Consider the following 21249-nt stretch of genomic DNA (forward strand, 5'->3'; position numbering starts at 1 on the left):
TTGGGGCTTTAACTGCTGACTACTGGACAGGGATTGGCTCCCAGATTCGTGATGTCACGAATCTTGCTTGTTGAAAATGGCGGCCTTTTCACTGAGCTCTGAGAAACTTTACACTTTCAGCACACAATTGTGGTAACAGCCTTCGAGTGTCAAACTCTGCACAGGCATCATTCTGTACAGTGAAGCTCAGACATCCAGCTGTAGGAACAAGAAGAAAAACTGATTTTTGACTTTAGGGCGTTTAACTTTTGTTTCCAATGCAAATCTAACTTTTGTAGAAATTTTGTAGAAACAAGTGATAATAGTGCAGTGATTTCGCCCTATTCTGACTTGTTTCTAGATGATGACACACATGTCTAGAAAATCCTGTGAAGTGCATTGGAAGCAAGCAGAGCTGTCTCACTCTATCAGAAGACAGTTTCTTTTGTTTAAGAAAAATAAGATTAGAAGGCTGAATGAGACTTATACCATGGATGTTTTTTGTGTGACAGTTATAGTGCATACAGTAGATGTAGGCCTACAGTAGATCAAAAAAGTATTGTCTCTCACCATTCACCCCCATTCATATTTTTTCAGACGCTGGTACAGAGAGAAAGGCAGGAAGTGACGTTCACTTTGGCTCTCTATACTGGAGAGTGAGTTTAACCAACCAACTCGTTACCACTCGGAAACTCACTACACCACACCCACTGGTCATGAATGTAACCTGCGTTGTGTTGACAATAGTATGTTGACAACACTGGCAGCAACCACACATGCTAACCACTATGCCAAGAGAGCTAGCTCCATTGGCGGAGCTGGTTAATGGGCCTTTATACTGGGGACTGGAGTGAGTTTAAGCAACCTAAGAAGGGGGGGGCATAGGATGGTGTTAGAGTCAGGATTCGAAGGATGGGTAGTATTAGTGGCTCGGAGGATATGGGTGGTGTTTGGGGGGGGATGCGAGGGGAAAAAAGTGCCATGGTCTCTCCCAAACTTTCTGCCTTCATAGTCTCCATCACTAAAATCTCTCTCTCTCTCTCCCCCGCCTCTCTTCGTTTGTTGCTGTCCCCCTCCTGGACTGGCCTGCATGTGTGTGGAATAGAAATTTACCAGGCCTTTTGTCCCGCTGGTTCCAAGTAGCAGCGCTGCCTTCAGACAGGAGAATAGGAGTTTGGGGAGAGGAGGTCTGTCTCCTCAGAGTAGGAGGAGAGACACACTGCTGCCTAAACAGGAACAGAAGATGGGAGGGGAGACCCACTCTGCTGGAGATGCACTAGGTATTTTATTTAACTTCCTTTAATTGAAGCAATGTTCCTTTGCAGTCAGTGACTTTACATCAAATAGTTGATGCTTTTTCCTCTATGAGTTCTACAATGTGTATATGCATGTGTGCGTGCATGATAAAAATGAATTAGCATATTTGCAATTTGCATACAATGCATAATACACAATGTGTATATGCATATGTGCGTGCATGATAAAAATGAATTTAGTGTCTATACGAACCACAAAATGTCTTCTGGGTGTTAATAAATATGCAACTGTTCGACCAGTTACATTATTTTCTAAGACTGTTTTGATGAGACTTGAGGTCCATTGATGAAGAATGAATGGCTAAATCTGAAGGGGATTATTAGTATAACTTTTTTGAAAGATTTTGAGAACTATAGTTTGCCAAACTACACATATGATTATCATTCATGGAAAAGGCATCATCACTTATTTCGATTGTGAAGATAATAGTTTATACGCTATCATTAACCTTTTTATTCTATTGTGTAAATTTAATATCCATAAAGCTAAATTTCTTAACTCAATCACATTTTTTAAGATATTTCTAATTGAAATTAAATGCTATTTTGAGTCTCTTAAAGAGCATGGTGCAGGTTGGAGACCACACTGCATTAATATGTGAAAGGGGTATATAGCAATGGTATTTTTTTTTTATTTTTTTTTATCACACATAGCTGCATTTAGCTGCACTTAGATGAGTTGTGGTAACCAGCAGGGGGCACTGTTCCATTTCATGGAACTCCCTTCAGTGATGTCACAGGGATGCAAACTAGTCACCTTTAGGTGACAGTCACATTTTCAGCCAAAAATATGAGGATTTCTGAGTGGTTTTATGTCTGACCTGGTATCTGTCACCTTTTTTTACTCTCCATGACTTTGCATCCCTGTGTCAGCCCCAGCAGAACATTCTCCGCTTGTGATGTCACTCCTGTTGTCACACGCCGATTTATACAATGCCACCTTTTCCTCCATATTTATGTGGCCCCTGGGGGCCTGTGATTTTTTGGGTCTTTTTTGGGTGTTTTCATTGTAATGATTCATGAGCCCATAATGTAAATTCTGATTTTTTTTTACCTGCACCACGCTCTGCAAACATATAACTAATTCAAGTCAGCAGTAAAAATGTATTCAGAAATGTTTGTATGAAAATCTTTAAAAAAATGTTGGTACTTATTTATTTGTATTTATTTTGTTATTTATTTTACTATTATTTACTCTATCACTCTCTGATGCAGTCACCTCTATTGTACGTGCAAGAATTAAAGAAAAAAAAATCTACTTTTGTTTGTTTTATTGATTTGCAGAAGGCGTTTGTATGGATAAATAGGGATCTTCTTCAATATAGGTTGTTAAACTCGGGAGTCAATGTGAAATTCTATTATGCCATTAAAGTCTCTTTATCAAGGGGCATCCAGGTAGTGTAGCGGTAGATTCCCTGCCTACCAACACGAGGGTCGGAAGTTCGCGTCCTCGTGCTACATCCGGCTTGGTAGGGCGTCCACAGGCACGATTGGCTGGTGTCTGCGGGTGGGAAGCCGGATCGAGGGTATTTCTCTTGGTCGATGCACTAGCGCCTCCTCTGGCCTGTTTGGGGGGAAGGGAACTGGTGGGAATATCGTGATCCTCTCCCCGACCGGCGTAGCAAGGGAAAATTGACAAAGTACAATTGGGGGGGAAGTAAAAAAAAGTCTCTGTAGCTCATGTCTAGCCTAGGGTAACAAATATTCTACTGGATGGTTCTCCCAACAATCTGGCATGAAACAAGGAGATGTTATGTCACCCACCTTTATTTTCCACTTTTTATCAATGATTTAGCTCTTCAAATTAAGGCATCCAATAAGGGAATCAAAGTTGATGACCAGACTGTGGGTATATTGTATGCGGATCACATTGTCTTACTTGCTGAGTCTGTCCTGTGTTGGATTATGCCTCTAGTGTTTGGGGTTTTCTGTGAACACCCAAGCTGTAACTCTGTGCATCACAGAGCCATCTATTATTTTCTAAGAGTTCATAAACGCACTCCAGTTTTGGCCATTAGTGGTGATATGGGATTGGAATTCCCAAGCATCAGGCACAAAGGTCAAATGCTTCGACTTTGGAATAGACTGGTGATGATAACGTCTGATCAGAGGCTCACTAAAAATATATTTAAATGGGGCATTGCCCATAGACATCAATGGGCAAATGAAGTGAAATCCCTATTTTATTCAAACAATTTGTCATTTATCTTTTATAATAACAGGTTACTTTTGGCCCAATTCCACAGCAGCTAGTAGCGCGGTCCCGCTCCGCTCGACTCGACATCCGGGAGACGAGTAATTTGTTTATTTTGTATAAAGAGAAATGGTCTGTCGACTTATGGTATATAGACCAAAACTAAGAACCTATCATCTCATAAAAAAGTGTGTAGAACCCTATGTGAAGTTTGATTTGAACAGTTACGATCAGGAACCCTTCCCTGAGCATTAGAAACTGGTAGGCTTAATGCTACCCCCGGCCCGAAGAAGATAGATTCTATTTAGGCCTACTATATGTGAATTATATGAAATTGAAAATGAGATTCATTTCTTGTTCTATCCTACTGCTTATGATGACACAAGTGACATACTCTTTAGGGATAGAAAGGTGCTAGAAAGTCGGGATTCGGGGGGTGGGTGGGTAGGATTAGTGGGTAGGCCAGGGGGATATGGGTGGTGTGGGGGGGCACGGGGGGTGTGGGGGGGGGGGGGGAGCGCCATGCCCATGGTCTAACAGGTTTGTGTCACAATGTATAATACCCCAGTCTTGACAGCAGCACACAATACAGTTTGGATGGTAAAAGCCTTTTTAAAGATGGGGCAGCAAAAAGGTTACACTTCTGGGCAAAAATCAAATAGTCTAAAACCAGCAGTGAAGGTTTAAGATAAGTCCTACAGGATAAAAAAGTCTTTATGACGCTGCTGGAGAGGGGGGGGGGGGGGGTTGTCCGGTGAAGGCAGTACAGTCACTCAGTAGGCAGGGGAAGGGCAATGTTAAAAACAGTGTCAATGTTGTTTAAGATAAGTCAATGATACCAGTCTTTAGGCCACCGCTGGTGGTGGTGGTGGGGGCGCTCGTTATTGTCCAGCTGTCGCGCCGTTTCCTCTAACATCGGCCCCGTGCCGTCCTCCTCTGGGTCCGCACTCCACACTGTCCACCTTCCGTTTGTCCGGCTGCCTTGGTCACGCCAGCCCACTCGGTTGTCATGCTGCTGGGTGTCTGCTCTCGCTCTCCACGACCCACACCCAGGCCCGCGGGAAGTAGGGGTGCTGGTGCTGCAGGTGCTGCAGCACCCCCTAGATTTTTTCCAATTTTTTTTTTTTTTTACAAATGTAATTAAAAATATTTTGCAGTGCACTATGTTCCTTTCTTGTTTAAGAATGTTTCGGGAAATGAAAATGTAGCCTTATTTAAATAGAATTATCAACAATAACAATCAAGGAAGTTACATGCTTGTAGGCTATAGAGAAGAAGAAGCGCGCATGCACGCACATGTTGTGTTGAACCAACCAACAACCAATACGAATTGTTTAATCTGGCAATAAAGAAATGTGAACTTGACATGCTATTTTAATAGCCTACTCAAAAATGCACCTCCCACTATACAGCAAAGAGAGGAGTCAATGTTTCTTGATATATGCCATTCAGATCAGAATAATTAGTCTAGTCATTAAGTTTGCTGATAATATCTCTATCATGTTAAGTCTGTGTCATGTTAACTGGTGTATTCAGAGCAAATAGGGAGATATAGAGCATTATCATCATGCTATATATCTCCCTCTTTGCTCTGAATGAGTGAGAAAAGGAGAAAATACTGAATAATTACATCACAATAGTATCCTAATGTTAATTTAAAATTAGATATTCCTCTAAATATGGCAAAAAATGTAAAAAAAAAACGTCCCTTCCTCCCAGCACCCCCTGCTTAAAATGACTTCCAGCGGCCCTGCCCACACCTCACCAGTTCTCCTCTGGTCTGCCAGCCTCCCCTCTCTCCCACAAGGAGCCATTAATCAGTCCCACACCTGCCTGATTGCCTGATTGCGTCCAGGTATGTTGGGGGAGTGTCCCATTTGCCTAGGTTACCATTTGCCTGCCAGGCAAGCAGAAAAACAAGAAAACACCACTCCAAATAGAAAAAATAGAAACATGCAATATCACACTGGCTTCCTGGTTACACTTTGTGACATTTGCACTTGTTTTCTTGCAGTGCCCTGAGGCCAGAGAGACAGTGAGTTTGTAGGATGGCAGAACCAGCAGAGGACAGAGATAAGTTGACCAGCCAGCAGGCTCTGTGTGTCCCTGACCAGACAACTAGCAAACGCCGCAGCATCTGCAGGCTCAAGGTACTGCAGTTAAAAGAGACAGTTCAATGGGAAATAAAGAATTGTGTTTCTCTTTTTCATACCACGTTGGAGGTGGGGCTTGTGAACAAGAATTCCAATGCATTTTAATGTAAATTTCTATGCAAATGGAAAATAAACTTAAACTTGAACTTGAAACTTGAAACATTTAGAAAACACTAAAATATAAAGTAATTTCTTATTGAAGAAGAAATTATTATTTACATCTAAGACAATACCCCAAATGGTCAGAGCGCAGTGGCATCCCTGCAAACAGAACCAATAAAATAAAAGTTTTTCTTATCACATTTCAATCCAAAGTCAATAAGCCTATGTGCAAGGCCGGATCTACAATAGTCAACAGGCAGGTGAAATCAAAATACAAAAAAAAAAAAAAAAAAACTCAACCATTTCTATTGGTGCTGGATCCTCCGAAGCATATCACAAAAAGGAATTAATCCAGGACAGCACTCCAATTACTTTTTAAATTTGTATTGCCTTTGCACAGACATTTTGGGCAAACATACTTTTGGATCTTATATTTTACCTTGGAATACCTTCTCTCTCTCTCTCTCTCTCTCTCTGTCTTTTCTTTTTATCCATTTTATGTAAAGCACTTTGAATGCACTATGTATGAAATGTGCTATACAGTAGGCTACAAATAAACTTTCCTTGCCTTCCCCCTTGTGTTCCCTAGTTGTTCATAGTGGTGCTGTCATTCGCCAATTTCTCCAAAGCCCTGGCAGGAACCTACATGAAGAGCGCCATCACTCAGATTGAGAGACGCTTTGACCTCTCCAGCTCGCTCACTGGAGTCATAGATGGCGGCTTTGAGATGGGTATCATCTATTTGCTGATTTAACTTGATTGCTTTTGTGCAAGGCGTGGGATCTCAGTCTCTCACATACTGTATTATTGTGCTTGCTGAAAGAAAGCGCAATACAATCAAAATTCACTTTTCCCTGGATTCCTTGGGTCCTTCCGCATCTACTGATATAGGCCATGCCCATTTTTGTCTGACTAGATTTTCCGCCATTTTGAATTTTGTCCAAAACCTTTTTTTTGCTATTCCTCCTTCAAATTTTGTCCGATCTTCACCAAACAAAAGCACACATCATGTGTGGACTGTCCTTTCCTTGTTTTTGGAAAGACTACACTGTTGCGATATAATCGACTTCCACAGTTCTGTGGGTGGGGCCTATTTCACAAAAATCGCCATAACTCCGGAATGCATCGTCCGATGCTAACAAAACTTGGTACAGGTGTGCAGGGAGGGATGTACTCTGAGCTGATAAAAAAAAACAATTTAGTCATTTCGCCTATAGGGGGCGCTATAGCAACATTAAGTACATATAATACATAACGGCCCTCTTTATGTTTTCGTTCATAACTTTGAACCGTAGCTTCTTCAATCAAAATTCTTTTTTCCCTGGTTTCCTTGGCTCACCCCACTTTTACTCATTGCTCTTATGTAAAAAATTACACCTATTGACCTGATTGTGGTGCTATAACAGCCCTCTTTACGTTTTGGTCCATAACTTTTGAACTGTAGCGTCTACAATCAAAATTCTTTCACCGCTGGATCTTGGCTCCTCCCGCTTCTACTCACATAGGCCCGTCCATAACTATTAGTGCATCCTAGCAACCAGCTACAAACACCGTAGCAACCAGCCGGAAACACCGTAGCAACCAGTTACTACACCCTTGCTAACATTGCCGATTGAGCCTGCATGGGCAGGGGCATTGCAAGGGGGCGGGGCGTGGTCGAGCTCGGACAGCAAGCACAATACAATTTTTGTTAGGAAATGTTGCATATTCTAGTTTGAATATAATCTGCACCTTAATAAGTTGTTTAGTTATTGAGTCCTAGAATTATCTAGAAATTAGTGCCAAGTAGTATCTTGAAACAACTCAAAAATCACAGCACTCTCTGCAAGAAAAGAATTATGCAATAACAGACTAAATGACAAATTGTATAAACAAGGAACTGACTATTTTCTCATTCAACGTTTGAATTAGTTCATTGTTCTTCCCCTCTCTTAGGTAACTTGTTGTTCCTTGCTGTGGTCAGCCATTTTGGGGCCAAGCTGCACCGGCCCAGGCTCATCGCTGTGGGCTGCTTCCTCATGGCCGTAGGAGCCCTTCTCACCGGCCTGCCACATTTCTTCATGGGACGGTAAACAAATCAGCAAACGGCAGCTAGAGCTAGATAAAGATATTCTGAAACAAACAGCAGCTTCTTGGAGCTAGATAAAGATATTCTGAAACAAACAGCAGCTTCTTGGAGCTAGATAAAGACATTCTGAAACAAACAGCAGACAAAAGACATTCTGTTTGTAAAAAATGTTTAATCACAATGGCTAATAACTGAATCTTGAAAATAAAGTCTTTAGTTTATTCAGTTACACACTCTAAAATATGATTTCCTAGAAATCACCATCCCATAAGATTATGTTTTTATCTTGGCAAATGGTAAAGTCCTGTCTTGAACCGATGTCGATTGGATCCGATAACATTGACGCAGGTCGAGGAAATGTGTGCTGGGATGACAAAGTAGAAAATAAAAAAAAGTCTAATTCTTTTTTCACAGCTACAAGTATAACACGCTCATCCAAGGTTTCCAGAATGCGAGTGTGAGCATCGCTGCCTGTGTGGATCCTCTGAAGAAACCAGACGTAATGGGAATCCAGATAGAGACTTCTGCAGAAGACAAAACAGGTACAGAGACTATAGGACACACACGTGCGTGGAACACACACACACACACACACACACACACACACACACACACACACACACACACACACACACACACACACACACACACACAGACACACACAGACACACACACACACACACACACACACACACACACACACACACAGACAGACACACACACACACACACACACACACACACATACACACACACACACACACACACACACACACACACACACACACAGACACACACACACAGACACACACAGACACACACAGACACACACACACACACACACACACACACACACACACACACACACACACACACACACACACACACACACTATCTGTAGATTAAAGCTGCACTTAATTAAAGATGCACTTAATGTGCACACTATTGTGTGTGTGTGTGTGTGTGTGTGTGTGTGTGTGCGTGTGTGTGTGTGTGTGTGTGTGTGTGTGTGTGTGTGTGTGTGTGTGTGTGATGAGCAGCCTGTGTGAAAGACTCCAGCTCCCACATGTGGATCTATGTGTTCCTGGGGAACGCTCTGCGGGGGATTGGAGAAACCCCCGTCACACCACTGGGCATCTCCTACATCGACGACTTCGCTAAGGCAGAAAACTCTGCCTTCTATATAGGTGAGATGTACTGAAGAAAGACTGATGTCAGACAAACCAAAGTCTTTAAGTCCGCTATAGGATAGATGAGGATGCTCAACCATCGCAGCTTATACAAGAGTTATAGAAGAAGCACTGGTGTTTACTGTGTGAAAATATATACCACATGATACAAAAGGTAAATCTTTTGATTTGTTTTGGCAGCTTGTCTTCAGACCATCACCCTCTTTGGCCCAATGTTTGGTTTCCTTCTGGGCTCCTACTGTGCCAAACTGTATGTTGATATCGGATATGTTGATTTGGGTAAGTGTACTGTACTAAATGTCAGTGTGTTTTTCAGCAACACTAAAAGGACTAAATAATCATCATCATCATCCTCATCATCATCATCATCACCTGCTATCGTCAAATACTTGGAATATAGCCGAGTGTCAGGGCCAAGCAATGATGTTTTAGCCAGAATATTACAGGTTTTAGACAGAAATGTGATGCTGGTTCTAGCAAGAGATTTGATTCTGCCTCATTTTGACTCCGGTTCATGGTACAATGGTCTGATAAACTACCTATAGGCTGCAGACCTGTCAGAAGACTCACCCCATTTTGCCAAATTAAATTCTGGTGTGAGATATGTACACTTCTCCAACCATAGGAAGTGGGAAATCAAAACTTATGAGTGAAATCCAGTGAAAGCTGAACTCTTTGGTACCTTATAGTAGTAGCCTATCACATAGTGGCTGTGTTGGTAAAAACAAAAGTGCTGTGTGCAGTCTTGATGATTTCTGGCTATTGGAGCTCCAACATTTCCCTCTCACTATATTCGATAATTTGATTTCCCCCCTTTTTTGTTGTTGCTCCAAATTAAATGTTTTATGGTCACTTACAATTCAGCAGGTCACGGGTTAGCTTGGTTCCAGCCTTAAAACTCGTATAAGGATGTTTCTAAATGTCTATGGTGAAATTAATGGGGAACTCTCTTCCGGGGGCAAGAAATGTCACGTGACTGTTAAGCTCTATGGGGAGTCAGATATTCCAGGATTTCTTGAAGAGGTGGGTTTTGAGTTGGATTTTGAAAGAAGGGAGTGAGTCTGAGTTTTGGAGGAAATTCCAGAGGGCTGGGCTGCAGCGATAGCAAAGGCTCTGTCCCCAAGGTGTGGTGCTTGGTCCTGGTGATGGGGGTCAGACGGTTGGCATCAGCTGATCAGAGGTGGCGAGTGGCGGAGTGGCGATGGATTGTTGGGCGAGATTGTTGAGAGCTTTGTATGTGATGAGGATGATCTTGAAATGGATTCGGTGCTGGAAGCCAGTGAAGGTGTTGGAAGATGGGTGTGATGAGTTTTATGGAGCGGGAGTGGGTGAGCAACCGGGCAGCTGAGTTCTGAACGCATTGTAGTTTATGGAGGACAGTGAAGCGAGGTCGTAAAGAATGCTGTTGCAGTAGTTAGTCTAGTCTGGAGGTTATGAAGGCATGGATGAGTGTTTCTGCAGCTGAGGAGGAGAGGGTGAGCAGCCGAAGTCGTGCAATGTTGGAAAATTATGTTTTGGTGATGTTGTTGATGTGTGACTTGAAAGAAAGGGTGGGATCCATAGGAATGCCGAGGTTTCGGGTCCTGGGATGCTCCTGGGTCCAAGGTTGAAACATCTGTTTGTGTTTTTCCATCCAGAGAAGATGACCATCTCTCCTAGCGATGCCCGCTGGGTGGGCGCCTGGTGGATGGGCTTTCTGGTGTCCTCTGCCATCCTGTTCATCGCTGGCATTCCCTTCTGGTTCATGCCCCGCATGCTGCCCAAGCAGGGGGGAGAAGAGAACAACTCATCGCCCAACCATGACACCCTGGATTGGAGAGAAGATGCTCTCAACAACACCCACAACAACGCCAAACTGACTGATATCGCTAAAGGTAGGCATCATCCTCTCCTTCCAATGACAGAACCTGAAGATTTTGAAGGAAACTTTGAAGTTTATAGTTTGAAAATGTGTTTTGAGATGACAGCTTGTTTCAGTACATTTTAATTAAATTTGAGAATCATACAAGAAACAACTGATTTGGACTTGAACTTGAGGAAGTACAAGTCAATTAAATGAAATTCAAAATAATTTATGCCTTCAATTCTATTTCTTTCAATGTGAAAATGATATTTACTAATAAGTCAGTTACCATATGTTTCCACAAAGTTCTACTTATTTGATTTAAAATTCCTCTTGAAATTTGTTGAATTGTATTTTACTAAATTTACGAATTCTGAATCGACTCCAATCTTATGCGTGCGTGCAGTCTGGTAATTTTTTTTCTTTTTTCTTTTCTGGATTTTTCCAGGGTTTCTTCCCTCTCTGAAGCGCCTGTTGGGAACTCCAAGCTACTTCCTGCTCCTTTGTGCGAGCATCCTGAAGTTCAACTCCTTCATCGGTCTGTTCACCTTCAAAGCCAAGTACATGGAACAACAGTTTGGACAGTCTGCATCCAGAGCCAACTTCCTCATCGGTAAAGAAAGACACCTCTTCAATTGAATTGCTTTATACTTTGTTTAGATGTAATGGGCAGCACAGTCATTGCTTAGGGTCCAATCAAGGGTACATGCAGCTGTGATGTATTTGTTGTGAAAAAAGAAGAAGCAGAAAGAAGAGAAAGAAGTGAGGAAGGAAAGAGGAAGAAAGGAAGCGAGTCCTAACGATTTCTCAATGGGTTCAAACTGCAGGATTCTATGGTCACAATCCCAACATTCGAATTTCCATTCTCGGCCTGCCAGCGTTGATGTCGATTTGGGCTAGAGGCTGTAAGAGCAGCAGTCTTTGGACTTTAGGAGACCCTTTTTTTTGCTGTTTCTGTCTTATATTAAAGTCTGTTTGACAAATCATTAAAATGACTCCATAGTGGTTGCATCTAGGGCATTCACAGACTAGTCGACTAGTCGACTAGTAAATCCACTAGTCGACACTGTGCTTAGTAGTCGACTAGTCGTTTTAGCATTTTTTTTTTTTTTTATCTTTAAGAAAGAACATGAGGTATTTACACGACATACATGGACTATCATATCCCATATCCCCCACAAAGAAGATCAAAACACAACAAAACAAAACAAGAAAACTGCATAAGATACACAATAATCCAAGAACAAACAAGACTATTGGACAAACAACCAAACAAAAACAATGCATTCAAAGTAAATACATAGATCTTGCCCTGTTGGCAGCTAGGAAATGCATAGCTTTAAATAGAGACCCGCAGAAACGAGTCCGGAAATCATCGATGCTAACAGTCCTGGTTCTTCACTGTTTTCGCCTATGGGAGTTTTGAATGGGTTTTTGGCGCGATGCTTCTAATAATCTCTCTGGGCAACGCTGGCTTAATCAAATGCGAACCAGTGTTTAGTAATATCATCTTCACACACGAGGACCACTTTTACGAGTTTTGAAGCTTTTACGTGCCGTTAAAAGGGCGGCTAGCTAGCAAACGGCTAAATGAGACTACACTTTTGAGTCGATGGGGATATATACGTCAATAACGTCACCACTTCAAAGGACGAACACGGAAATTAGCTTTCCCTCACCTGGTTCAGCCCCGTTCAGCCCGGGGTAATCAGTGCACACATCAACAAAAGGTTGAGTGCTGACGTGACATGGAAGCCTATGCGACAGTGTGTAGTTCTGGATTAGCTTAGCTCGAGCTTTTTACTTCTAGGGCTCGCATTTACGCTACAAAACTCATGAAAGTGGTCCTCATGTGTGAAGATTATCCGACGGAACTCTGGTTCGCGTTTGATTAATCTTGCGTTGCCCAGAGACCGTATTTGAAGCATCGCGGCAAAAACCCATTCAAAAATCCCATAGACAGAAACAGTGAAGAACCAGGAAGTCCGGGACTTCCACGTTCTGACTACAAAAATACGTCATCCCTGCGGCTCTCTATTGGAAAGCATCCAATCCCCCCCAGCTGTAGTTCACTGGTGGAATGAACTCTCAAGCTACCATACGTTGGATAACATTTACTACAAGAGCAAAGGCAGATTCTTAGACATCCCCAAAATATGGCAACCACATACAGACTTTGACTTTAAGAACTTTTTACCCCAGTGTCATTAGGCTTATCAGGATAGGAGCTGAATGCATTGTTTTTGTTTGGTTGTTTGTCCAATAGTCTTGTTTGTTCTTGGATTATTGTGTATCTTATGCAGTTTTCTTGTTTTGTTTTGTTTTGTTGTGTTTTGATGTTCTTTGTGGGGGATATGGGATATGGGATATGATAGTCCATGTATGTCGTGTAAATACCTCATGTTCTTAAAGAAAAGAAAAAAAAAAACGACTAGTCGACTACCTTTAGGGACGACTAGTCGACTAGTAAAATTCACTAGTCGTGAATGCCCTAGTTGCAACCCGTACCGTTCACCATAGTTTTTTAATTGATTCCTGTCTTTCAAATAAAAGTTGCAGAAAACTAGGAAGCTTTAAATGGTCCTCTTGCCAAACTATTGTTCAGGAAACAAAACCACATTGGTAGGGAGACAAGGAAGCATGGAAATCTGATTGGCTTTTGTTGACGCACAGTGACAATTGTTTTCGCCATCGACAAACTTGAATGCCCCTAGTTTTTCATCTCTATAGCAGGCGTCTTCAACCTTTTTCAGCCCAAGGACCACTTGGTTGATACTGTAGAAACAGAACAGGGTTCAATTCAACAACAGGGTACGATTCAAAGTAAAATAATATTTGATAAATGATATTTAGATTGGCCCTTCTTTTTATTAATAGTTACATTAAAAAAGCAAGAAATTGTGAATGTCTTTGGTATATTGTTTCATTAGATTCACTTTGTAAATATTTTTTGTCAAACGTATCTTATTATTTGTCTATTAATGCTTGGAGTTTACGCAATATTATTTGTCTAAAAAACATTTTTAGACACTTCGTCACTGCACCCTGACGAAGGCACTTTCGCCGAAACATGTTGGTGTAACCCATTAAACACAGCAGAGGAGACTTTGAGTGTGCGACTTCTTTTCTTTATGTTACTTTGAATTTTCATTAGTCTGCACCTCTTCAAACTTTTTGGGTGTGCTCCACTCTATATACTCTAAAAAACATTTTTAAAATGTTCACAAACTACTTTGAGGGGGGTGGAATTGCAGACCGCCTGCAGTACCTCTGCGGACCCCTAGGGGTAACGAAGACCTGCTGACTTGTTGACTGACAGTGGTCTCGCAGTGTGAATGCACAGCTCTCGGCCAACCTGTGAGCCAAACCTTGTGCTCTTCTTCCAGGTGTGTTGAACCTGCCGGCGGTGGCAGTGGGGATCTTCCTGGGCGGGCTGCTGATGAAGCGGTACAAACTGGGCGTGGTTTCTGGGGCCCAGCTCTCCTTCATCACCTCCTTCTTGGCATACCTCCTCACGCTGCTGCAGTTCGGTGCCAAGTGTGACAACATTCCCGTGGCGGGTCTTACCGTCACATACAATGGGTCAGTGTGACGGAAGGTGATAAGTAATCTTTTGAGGCATTGAAAATGGCCACAGCTATGACCAATCAAAATACTTTGATTCTTTATGGCAGTGGTTTTCAAACTTTTGGTGCCCAAGAAGCTCCCTCGACAATGAGGTATGTATGTAGGCTACTGTTAAGAGTATATAATTTTATTTAAATTACTTTGGCAGGAGAGACAAGTAACGAGTCACAGAGAAAGGGACAGGCAGTGAATACAGATGGTGAGAAAGAACAAAGAGAAGATGACGGAGAGAGAAATTAACAGACAGAATTTGAAGGCAGAGAGACAAGATATGAGAAAGAGGGAGCAGGTTATGGAAAGCAGAGAGACACAGAAAAGGACGCTGAGAGAAAGTGCACAGCAGGAGACACACATGGAAAAGAGAGACCAGACAAGCAGAGCCACAGAAAGATGATATTAATCTAATGTGATGTGTGTAGTTCTTAGTTCTTTATAGATCTAGCCTCTTCATTTTGCTCTCAAAGTGCACTAGATTGAAGCATTTTACTTTAAAGCAGCTACAAGCAAGATTTTCGATTGTTATTAAACAGTCAAATTTAATATCAATGCATCACATCTTACCTCTAATAGTAGACGAGACCAACGCAGAGTAGTCTCGCTTGAACCCCGAGTGAATCGGCCAGTGTTAGTCTGTCTGTGGCCAGGGCAGATCAGGAAGTGAAATGAAACGCTTTGCAGCAGCCACTTCGGCCATAACCACAAAATAACTTCCAAAAAACCTGTTAGAATATAATGAGAGATGTTCGCGAGAGTAGCGAGCCCCTGCATGGCGTTCTCCTTGTTTATGGTCTGTTGCTAGGCAGAGCGAAACGGCGGAAGGCAGGGAGCTGCCGTGAACCGTTTCGTTTCACTTCCGGGTTTATCCGGCCCACCGGTAGACAGATAGAGAGAGAGAGCCCCCTGGTGACGCGAGGTTAGACAGACACAGACTCTATAATCATCAACAGAGCAATCTCCGATTCACACGGCTTTGGTCTCAGCTACTATTATAGGTAAGATGTGATGCATCAATATTGTAGTTATACTCAGGCGCGGACTGCATAATCGGGCACGTCGGGCAAATACCCGGTGGCCTGGCCTGGCCTGGCCTGAATTTTTTTTTTTTTTTTTTTTTTTTTGGTGCCCGCAGTCAGGCCACTCACTGAACAGCAGGCCAGGCACCGCCTACTGGTTTACTAGTGGTTTTATTACTTTATTCAGGGTTAAAGTGGGTGCATCTCATTGTAAAATTGGACTCGGCCCAAATTGGGCTTCAAACGGCTCTAATTGGGCTTCAAACGGCCCAAATCTGGCTTCAAACGGCCCAAATTGGGCTTCAAACGGCCCAAATCTGTCTTCAAACGACCCAAATCTGGCTTCAAACGGCCCAAATCTGGCTTCAAACGGCCCAAATTGGGCTTCAAATGGCACGTGCGTCGGCCCGTATATTTTCTAAATTTAGGGGTTTTTACCTTGACAAAAATCACGATGAAAGTTAATCCCCCAAGATGGTCCCGGTGGCCCAAAATTGGGGCCCTGGCTCAGTACATATTTTAGTTGGAGACATTACTTTCATGCCCTCAAATGGCTCAAATCTGCCCGCTCTCCCCTACAATCCTGAAATGACTACACATCTAAAATTTTAATTACAGCCTGAAAATACATGGACAACTCATATATAGCTGTGTTGTATACTCTCAGTCTGTCAAATTTCAGAAACACAACCCTCAGCCCTTGTCCAAAATGTTGCATCACGAGGCTCCTGATATATAATGGCTGCTGGATGATTTACTGTATGAATGAATGAATGCTTCAGGCAGGCCAATGCAGAATGTGAATGTGAATGTGTGCCTTGCAGGAGCGCACGTGTGCCGTACAGCGGTGACATGCTCTTCTCAGAGTGCAACAGCGACTGCTCCTGCTCGGCAGACGAGTGGGAACCTGTGTGTTCGGAGAACGGCCTGAGCTACATCTCTCCATGCATGGCCGGCTGCCTCAGCTCCACTGGATACGGCAAGAATACGGTAGGGCCACACGCAAGAGTACTGTGTGTACACATACCGTTTGGCAGGGGTGTATAAAGTACTCGAAAGCCTTACTTGAGTAAAAGTACAGATAATAATCCAAAGTCACGGCAAAGGGTCATTTTCAAAGTAAATCCATAGCGAGAACTAGCCAAGAGGGTTCCCTCTGAAATCAAAGTTACAGAGGGTTATCTACCAGAGTTAGCCTGGTAGTGCTATGCTAAAATGTGTGTGCTTTCGCGCTTTAATGAATATTTGCTGGTATTTTCTGATCGTTTTCTCTCTCCCTCTCTCTCTCTCTCTCTCTCTCTCTCCCTCTCTCCCTCTCTCGCTCTCCATTTTCTTTGTCTACCAGGTCTTCCACAACTGCAGCTGTGTGTCCTCGTCCTTCTCAGCAGGGGACAGTATGTCAGTGAGCTTGGGTCAGTGCCCCCGGGCCAAGGACTGCAGCCGCAGCTTCACCTCCTACATGGCTATTTCTGTTCTCAGCTCTTTCATCAGCTCTCTTGGACTGACACCCGGCTACATGATCATCATACGGTGTGTGCACCCATTCCATTGTTTTGATTGTCACAAAACAGAAATCCACAATATCCGTATTGGTGATTTTAGTTATACGTCCCAGATTCCAGATTAGCCATTCTCACAGCCACTCCCAACGATGCAAGGAAATTGTTCCGTTATTTGCTCCAATGTTTGTTTGCTTGCTCTTATTTTGTTAGTCCTGCTTATCAAAACACTTACAATACAAATACAGCAACACATCACAAACAAAATGGCTAGTCTCCATCCCTTATAGGTGAGTCTGTCAGACTCCTCCTAGCTTTTGAAATGACAAGAGGAAGGTTAGGGTTGAGTCTCTGCAAAGTCTATGAAACTATCAAGACTGGAAATGTGAATACAAAGCCCTATTATGTGTTATCATTTGAGGTCCAGTAGCCTTCATTAGATAATCTGGGGCATTAAATCAAGTGTAAAAAGTGTCTATCCAAAATGAGACACCCACCATCTAGCTAATAATGGTGATTCCGTCTGTCTGTATGTGTGTATGTCTGTCTGTCCTTCGCGTATCTTGAGAACCGTTCGTCGGATCGACTTCAAACTCGGTGAAGTGGGGTTAGGGGGACCCAATGGAATGCTGTGCCGAATTCCGTGTAATTTGGATTCATGCAGTCATCGCGCCAAATATTGGCAACACAAAAAGCGATTTATCTGGAGAACCGTTCATCCGATCGACTTCACGATTACCCGACAGAGTGCAGTGCCGAATTTTGTGCAATTCAGCATAGTGGCACCTACTGGCAAATATAAGAAGTGGTAGAAGAAATTTGGTGGCTGTGCAGCTGGGAACCAGACAGAGTGCAATACCATATTCCGTGCAATTCTGCATAGCACCACCTACTGGCAATAGTTCGTCTGATTGACTTCAAACTTGGGGATTCGCTGCTGGAAAACCTGACGGAGTGCAGTGCCACTTTTCATGCAATTCGGACACACACATAGTCATAGCGCAACAATAAAAGCGGTTGATCTCGAGAACCGTTCATCCAATTGGGCATGATGTGTGAATGGGGGAAGGGGAGGGAGGGAAATGGGCACTGCAGTAGTTTGACATTTAGTCTCACAAGATGACAGAGCACAAAATTTAAGATTGAAGGCTACTTTTTTTTGTATCACTTTATTTCTCAGTTTTCACAAAAAAAACATGGATGTCACGAAATACACTGTATGAAAACTCTTTTTCTTTTTTCTCCCCTCTCCCTCCCTCCCACCCCCCACCCACCCCATGGGGACTGACAAAAAAACAACAACAAAAAACAAAAACAACACCACCAAAAACAACTACAAAATAAAAACAACTACAACAACAACCGTAACAATAATGGACAGATGTGTGTGCGACTGTGCGTACAGTTATTTGGCTCACAGTAAACTACCTTTTCTCTGCTGTAATTAAACACTGCTCTCTCACAGTTGGTCAATAATATATTTAATAAAGGGTTGCCATATGCTATCGAAATTATACTTAGGCCCTCGTACAGCCAATCTAATCTTTTCTAGTTTCAAAAATTGTAATGTATCTCTGATCCAGTGTTTAAAAGAAGGAGGGGCAGCCTGCTTCCAATTTAATAAAATGAGTCTCCTGGCTAAGAATGTGACAAAAGCAATACAGTTGGACTGTGCCCTGGGGAGGTGATCGTCTTCACACTGGATGCCAAAGATGGCTGTTAAAGGATTTGGGTCTATTGGTCTGTCAAATATGTTAGATAGGGCTTCAAAAATGGAGGACCAGTAACCTGAGAGCCGTGGGCAAAACCAAAATGTATGAGCTAGTGTCGCAGCCTGGCGAGAACTTACACCTATTACAAGAATTATCAACTAACGGATACATCTTTGAGAGTCGGGCTTTACGATTGAAGGCTACTTTTAATGGATAATTTATATCCATTTAAATTAAAATCTTTATGCACAGAAATAAACCCGAAATAACCCGAACCCGAAATAAATTACATACTATAAGTTGTGATTGTTTTCCATAACTTTCCATATGTAACCTGGTATTATCTTGTATCTACAGCTGCATCTCACCAGAGCTCAAAGCTCTTGCACTGGGTATCTACACCTTGGTAGTTAGGACCCTTGGTAAGCATCGTCACTTTCAGACGTTTGTGTTTTCTTGTGATCAGACATAAGTTTATAGATGTTATTTATTTACCTTGACAGTTTTGATGAGTCAACTCTCGTCTTCTTCAGAAGCGGTCGCACTGACAGCTGGGTATGACGTGTCAACCAGTTGCTTTTCAGCAACTGGCGGTGTGCCCAGCTGTCAGTGCGACGGCTTCTGAAGAAGACGAGAGTTGACTCGTCGAAACTGTCAAGGTAAATGAATAACATCTATAAACCTATGTCTGATCACAAGAAAACACAAACGTCTATGTATAAATGACTATCGTATCGTCACTTTCAGCTGCATTTAAAATATAAGGCTTTTCCTGGCTCTGTCTTTGATTGTTTTTGTTTGGCTTGTTTTCAGTGTAAACATTACTGTTCATAGCAGCAATGATGGAAGCAATTGAAACCCCCTCTTCTGATAGAAATTCCACCTACGATCTATTTGAAGTGCTAGTTTTTCTATTAGTTTGATAGGTGGCAGTCTGTGATGCGGAAGAAGTCCATGAATGGCATCAGTCAAATCATCAAATCTGGGAATAAAATAAGTATAATGTCAGTGGCAATGTCTCTCTCATAGGTGGAATTCCAGCACCCATGTACTTCGGAGCCCTGATTGATTCAACTTGCCTGAAATGGGGGATCAAGAAGTGTGGGGGCAGAGGGGCGTGTCGCATGTACGACTCCGATATGTACAGGTAAGCAGCCGACACTCAACTTAACCGTTTTAATTATTTTACATCGATTTACCACCTTCTTTTCTGAACTATTGGCCACCTGGTTAATCCTCCTGCACCCAAGAAACCGGTATTCTGTCCATCCATCTTGTCTATCTGCAGGGTCATCTTCCTGGGTCTAATCGCTTGTCTCAGTGGCTCCTCCTACTTCTTCATCATCAGCATGGTCGTCCTCCTCAGACGGCAGTTCCGGAAGGCAGAAGCGGTGAAAGAGACACTGCAAGCGGATGCTCGGGAAGAAATTGAACTCCAGCGCCCCCCAGAACCCACCGAGGACCAGCCTGGCGCTCCCAGAAGTCCCACGCCGCCTCACACCCCGAGAGCTTGGGTAAGGGTGGTGGTGGAGGACCTGCAGGAAGGAGCGGAGGAGGTTCACAGGCCAGAGCAGCTCCCCCAAGAGGGGAGACTCCTCCCTGCACATAACAACACTGAGTTCAATCCCGTTCCCAGTGGGGGAGTGGAGCTGGAGTGGGAAGGGCAAACGTCAGAGATAGAGGTGACAGAAGGAGACAAAGTCTCTGAGGAGACCAACAACGGACGGGGTGGTGAGGTGGAAGTGGACGTTCACACAGTCACAGAGAATAGCGACATGATAGAGAAGTGCCTGCCTCACAGAGAAGACACTGGTGGCCCACAAACATAATATGTCACCCAGTTTGGCCGAAAGCTAGACTTCTTTGATTCTTGCTGCCAAGAGAGATTGCTTTGTCTGCTGGGCTGTAGCCTCATCTACATTAATAGAAATGTTGCTCTTTTGTTACAAGTTAGCACTGGCATATTACACGTGGTCCTGCTGTGGAGATGCCAGGGGCTACTAGTCCCATTCGTACATAAACTGAACTGTGGAAATATATTACCAGCATTAACTGGATGGTGTCGGATTTATACACAGGGACCAAACGATACAAAATGTGACTGTGGCTCCTAGATTTGGGCGAGTCATTGTTTTTGTCAGTTGTTACCTGTCGTTTCGTTTGTTCCTGCATGTAGCCTACTAGCCATGGCTGTGTGTTGTATTCTGAAGACCTGTGTCTGTTTTTGAGTGAGAGACTTCAGTAAAAGCTCTTGTGTTTGAATCCTGCCTGCTGCCTCGTGTGCTTTGCACTTTGGGTCCTCACAACCGTCAGTCAGAGTGTGACGTCATCCACTCCATTGTGATGTAATCCACCACATTATTATCATTTGTGTGTGTGTGTGTGTGTGTGTGTGTGTGTGTGTGTGTGTGTGTGTGTGTGCGTGCGCACGCACGCACGCGTGTGTGCGCACGTGTGTGTGACACACTGCGTATGAGAATGCTCTTTTTTTTTGGCCATGGCTCATAAGAGCTGCCGCCTTTAATCAGCCGTTTACTCAGCCATTACTCAGCCG

At 43.1% G+C, this 21249-nt stretch overlaps 1 protein-coding gene across 1 annotated transcript; it reads left to right on the top strand.

Annotated features, from left to right (window-relative positions):
• Window positions 1-5537: 5537 nt before the first annotated feature.
• On the top strand, window positions 5538-20524 carry slco1e1 (solute carrier organic anion transporter family, member 1E1; the record flags this gene model as incomplete). The annotated part of the gene is made up of 14 exons (XM_083661819.1): window positions 5538-5639; window positions 6334-6475; window positions 7680-7812; window positions 8227-8354; window positions 8852-8998; window positions 9182-9280; window positions 10639-10875; window positions 11293-11457; window positions 14231-14432; window positions 16309-16474; window positions 16830-17014; window positions 19053-19117; window positions 19725-19842; window positions 19984-20524. The coding sequence occupies 14 exons, from the start codon at window positions 5538-5540 to the stop codon at window positions 20522-20524; spliced, it is 2430 nt and encodes an 809-aa protein (XP_083517945.1).
• Between the last annotated feature and the right edge of the window lie 725 nt (window positions 20525-21249).

The sequence above is a fragment of the Poromitra crassiceps genome (assembly GCF_964638095.1).
Source record: "Poromitra crassiceps genome assembly, chromosome: 2".
In the NCBI taxonomy this organism is placed as follows: domain Eukaryota; kingdom Metazoa; phylum Chordata; class Actinopteri; order Beryciformes; family Melamphaidae; genus Poromitra; species Poromitra crassiceps.